Source organism: Carlito syrichta, unplaced genomic scaffold, assembly GCF_000164805.1.
Source record: "Carlito syrichta isolate Samal-C Ts95f unplaced genomic scaffold, Tarsius_syrichta-2.0.1 Scaffold304505, whole genome shotgun sequence".
NCBI classification, from domain to species: domain Eukaryota; kingdom Metazoa; phylum Chordata; class Mammalia; order Primates; family Tarsiidae; genus Carlito; species Carlito syrichta.
The window spans coordinates 114,530-119,374 of NW_007248601.1; the positions used below are offsets into that span (position 1 = coordinate 114,530).

The following is a 4,845-nucleotide window of genomic DNA, read 5'->3' on the forward strand; positions in this document are numbered from 1 at the left end:
GGCTCAGGCCATCCACTCACCTCAGCCTCCCAAAGGCGCGGGATGACAGGTTGAGCCACCAAGCCCAGCTTCCAATTCACATTTTTTTAAGGCAACCGGCAGGGCGAGGTTGTTTTAGTCTCCAGCCGCTCCGGATTCCCTCCTCGGAGGAAGCCAGGATCTGCCCAAGCCCGTGTCCTCGCCCCTCCCGCAGCCCTCGATCTGGAGTCTTGTATCTGAGACGGCTCCACGGGGCCAGAGAGCTGTTCCTTCTTCGTCTGTTCTGTGAAGCCAGGCCAGAGCCAGCCTGCAGAGTGGACGCCGCGTGGGGAGTTGACGACGCCTCCCGCCTCCCCAGGGCCTCCGGGCTGGGGCTTGGCCGGGGCAAAGAGGCCGGTCAGAGTGTAATCTGAAGGGCGAAGGGAGGAGGGCGAGGAGGAGGGAGAGCAGCCCTGCCTCGTTCCTCGCAAAGGCCCGGCTCCCCAGGCCCCAGCTGGTCCCAGCCGTGTGCGGCTGTCCCCAGATGCAGACGTCCGCGCCTGGCGCCCCCACCTGCGAGCGGCAGGTGGCCGGCTCCCCTCCCCCCACGGCCTCGAGCCTGGGCCCTCCGGCTCCCAGGGTGCTCCCAGACTCCCCCGCCTTCCCGGCTCCCTTCCCGGTCCGCTGGCCACTGAAGGCTGAGCACCTCCCTCACCTGTGTCAAGGCGCCTTCCCCTTCCTGTAACCTTTCCTTGACGAGGCGTTTGTATTCCTCCTGTGGTCCGTGCTGGGTGTCCAGGCAAGTGCCCAAGGGGACAGAGGGTCCGTGGGCCGTGACCTGTGCCCCGGGGCCCTGAGGCTGGGAAGCTGTGCCACCAAGCTCAGGTGGCCTGGGTCACAGAATCTGGGTCACAGAGGGGACCCGCCCCCACGTGGGAACCAGCTCCCTGGCCCAAGCGTGGACTTCCCACTCTCCCCCTGGTCCTGCTGACAGTGCCGTCTGCATCCGGCGCCTGGGTGCTGCATGTCAGCAAGCATGACGGCCCAGCTGAGCACCTGGCTTTTTCCAGAAACTCCCTGTTGTGTTCTCAGAAATGGGCTTAGAATCCCCAGGATGGTTCAAATGCCTTGAAGCAGCAGCCGAGGAATATGGGGTTATTTCCCCCGTACAGGATTTTCCTTTTAAAAAACAAAATCTGGCGTGGTGACGCACGCCTGTCATTCCAGCACTTTGGGAGGCTGAGGCAAGTGGATTGCCTGAGCCCGCGGGCTTGAGACCCACCCGGGCAACTTGGTGACACCTTGTCTCTACAATACATCAAAACTTAGCCAGGCATGGTAGTGTGGCCCTGCAGTTCCAGCTACTCGGAAGGCTGAGGCAGAAGGATCGCCAGAGCCCAGCAGGTCAAGGCTGTGGTGGCCGGGAGCGGCCACTGCCCTCCAGCCTGGGCGACAGAGTGAGACCTCGACTTAAAAGAATAAATAAATGCAAAATAAAAACTCTATAATCCCAGCACTTCAGGAGGCCGAGGCGAGAGGATTACCTGAGCCTGCAGGTTCAAGACCAGCCTGGGCAACTTAGCCAGAACTCCTCTCTACAATAAATCCAAAAATTAGCCGGGCATGGTAGCGCGTGCCTGTAGTTCCAGCTGCTTGGCAGTTGGTCACCATAAGCCTTCAACTGGCCCTTGGTGAATTTACGTTTTACATATGAAGGAGGGACTGTAGGAATAGTTAAGGACTGTCTCACACTCTGTAAATCCACATTTCACATATGTGGTAAAAATCCACATTTCTGTCTGGGCGCGGTAGTTCACGCCTGTACACCCAGCAACTGGGGAGGCTAAGGCAGGAGAACAGCTGGAGCCCAGGCGCTTGAGATCAGCCTAGGCAACATGGCCAGATCTCTTCTCTACAAAAAAACATGATTTAAAAATTGACCAGATGAGCCGGGCTTGGTGGCTCAGCCTGTAATCCCGCGCTTTGGGAGACTGAGGTGAGTGGATTGCCTGAGCCTGCGGGTTCGAGACCCGCCTGGGCAACTTGGCAAGACCTCATCTCCACAGTAAATCAAAAATCAGCCGGGCGTGGTAGAACACGCCTGTAATTCCAGCTACCTGGAAGGCTGAGGCGGAAGGATCGCCAGAGCCCAGGAGGCTGAGGCTGCGGTGGCCGGGAGCGTGCCACTGCACTCCAGTCTGGGCGACAGAGTGAGACTCCAACTAAAAAAAAAAAAAAACTTAGCCAGGTGGGTGACCCGCTTCTGTAGTCCCAGCTACTCGAGAGGCTGTGGCGGGAGGATCGCCTGAGCCCAGGAGTTAGAGGCTGTGGTGAGCCGGGACTGAGTGAGTCTGTCAGCCTGGGAGACAGAGTGAGACTCTGACTCAAAACAAACAAGCAAAAATCCACATTTCACATTGTCCATGGGAGAATATTTATTCTGAAAGATTTTGTGGCCCCCAGGGAACTTTCCCCGGGAGCGATTTGTGAAGGAGGCCCTCTGGGCGACAGGTAGCCTCCGTCTCGGCAGCCTCCCGTCCGGGACAAAGGGAGGCAGTTGGGCACGCATGCTTGCATGCGTGTGCATGCATGCGACACCATTCCCAAGCTCAGCCTTCCAGCATCGTGAGTTCGGGGTCCCAGCCCGGCCCCCGCCCGTGACACAAGCCAGGCCTGGCAGGGCGCAGTGGGGGCTGGGGACCCGCAGGGGACGCGGGACCCCTTTCCAGGAATCGCGGGCGCTTCCTCCCTGGGCTCTGCTCGTCCTTCCCACGGGAAGGCAGGCGGGTCCTTCTGTCCGTCGGTGGCTTGAGGCGAGGGAAACAGGGTGTCCAGTCGGGACAGGTGTCCCCCACGGTGCCGTGGAGTCAGCCTGGGCTGTGATCCCACCGGAACCCCCTTTACCCACGCCCCGCAGCTGGCCTCGCTCCGGGAGCCCAGGATCGCCCCCAGCCCAGCCCCCATCTCTCTAGAAAAGGCTTTGTAGCCGGGCTCAGTGGCCCAGCCTGTCATCCCGGCAGCCCGGGGGCGAGTGGATAGCCTGGCCCTGCGGGTCCGAGACCCGCCCGGACAACTTGGCGAGACCTCGTCTCTACAATAAATCAAAAATTAGCTGGGCGTGGTAGCGCGCGCCTGTAATTCCGGCTACTCAGAAGGCTGAGACAGAAGGATCGCCGGAGCCCAGCAGGTCGAGGCTGCGGTGGCCGGGAGCGGCCACTGCACTCCAGTCTGGGCGACAGAGTGAGACTCCAAGTCAGCAAAGAAAAAGAAAAAGAAAAAAGGCTTCATGGAGGCCAATCAGCTGAGAAAGCAGTCTCCCGGGACAGTACGCAGAGCCCGGGACCCACGGGCATAAGCGTCTCTTCTAGAAACTCCAGTGTGCTTGGACATGTGGCCCCAGGCTGGCCTGGCGCCCCCGGGCCTGGCACATGTCTTCCTGTGGCCGGGGAGGCCCTGGCTGCCACCGGGAAGGACAGACCCGGCCCTGAAGGGAGTCAGAGCGCAGGTGCAGCCTGGCGGCCAGAACGAACACCAGGCGAGCCCAGGAGGGAGTTTTTTGTTTTAGAGAGGCACACTGTGTGGGCCAGGCTGGAGTGCCGTGGCGCGACCATTGTTCTCTGCAGCCTCCAACTGCTGGGCCCAAGTGATCCTCCCGCCTCACCCTCCCGAGTAGCTGGGACTACAGGTGCGCGCCACCATCCCCGGCTACCAAGAAGGGTCTTTAAACTGCGGCTTCTTCTCCCCCCAGGAATCTGGTACAACATCCTCCGAGGCGTGGGGAAGCTCGCTGTCATCATCAACGTAAGTGACGTGGGGGACCTTGGTGGGTGTGGGCTGAGTTGCGGGGGGACGGGGGTCCCTGGGAGGAGGAGCTGGACCTGGGTCTCCCACCCCCAAGCGTGGGATGGCCCAAAGCAGCCAGGAGTGTCCCCTCGTCCTCAATGCCCCATGACCACACAGCCCCGTGAGAGGCACAGAGGTCAGTCCGCTTGCTCAAGGCCACACAGCCCCGTGAGAGGCAGTCACAGCTCCCACAGTGGGTGGCACCAGCCACACTGCCCCAGAGACAGCTCTGTCATAGGACGAGCTGGGCGAGGACTTTACAGTTTCCAACCCACTCCCCTATCCCCCCCATTCTGGTCTCCAAGAGCCCAGAGACACGGTTGGCACGGGGAGCTTGTGGTGTTAGCCCTGTTTGGCAAGAAGGAAGCACAGCTGGGCGCGGTGGCTCACGCCTGTCATCCCAGCACTTTGGGAGGCCGAGGCGAGAGGATGGCCTGAGCCCAGGGGTTTGAGACCAGCCAAGGCAACGTGGCGAGACCTCGTCTCTACAATAAATCAAAAAATCAGCCAGGCACGGTGGTGCACACCTGTAGTCCCAGCTACTCAGGAGGCTGAGGCGGGAGGACCGCCCGAGCCCGGGAGTTCGAGGCTGCGGTGAGCCGTGAGTGTGCCGCTGCCCTCCAGTCTGGGCGGCAGAGGGAGACTCTGACCCAGAAAAAGAAGGAGGCACAGAGAGGGCAGGTGACTTGTCCGAGGACACACAGCCGGGCGGGCCCCAGGCCCTTTCCCAGGGCTGCCTGGACCCCCTCGCCCGCCGCCCGCCGCCCGCCCTTGACCGCCCCGCCCTGCAGGCGTTCGTGATCTCCTTCACGTCCGACTTCATCCCGCGCCTGGTCTACCTGTACATGTACAGCCAGGACGGCACCATGCACGGCTTCGTCAACCACACGCTGTCCTCGTTCAATGTCAGCGACTTCCAGCACGGCACGGCGCCCAGCGACCCGCTGGGGCTGGGCTACGAGGTGCACGTCTGCAGGTGGGCCGGCCGCGCGGGGGCTCCGGGGCAAGACGGGTTCGCCCGCCCGGGCAGAGGCGGGGCACCGG

General features: G+C 61.8%; 1 protein-coding gene across 1 annotated transcript in view; it reads left to right on the top strand.

Moving 5' to 3' along the window:
- ANO1 (anoctamin 1) overlaps positions 1 to 4,845 on the top strand; it is a 92,638-nt gene that overhangs the window by 78,800 nt on the left and 8,993 nt on the right. Inside the window, exons 25-26 of the mRNA XM_021713360.1 lie at positions 3,707 to 3,759; positions 4,593 to 4,777. Coding sequence (XP_021569035.1) covers positions 3,707 to 3,759; positions 4,593 to 4,777 — 238 coding nt within the window. The remainder of the gene's footprint in view (positions 1 to 3,706; positions 3,760 to 4,592; positions 4,778 to 4,845) is intronic.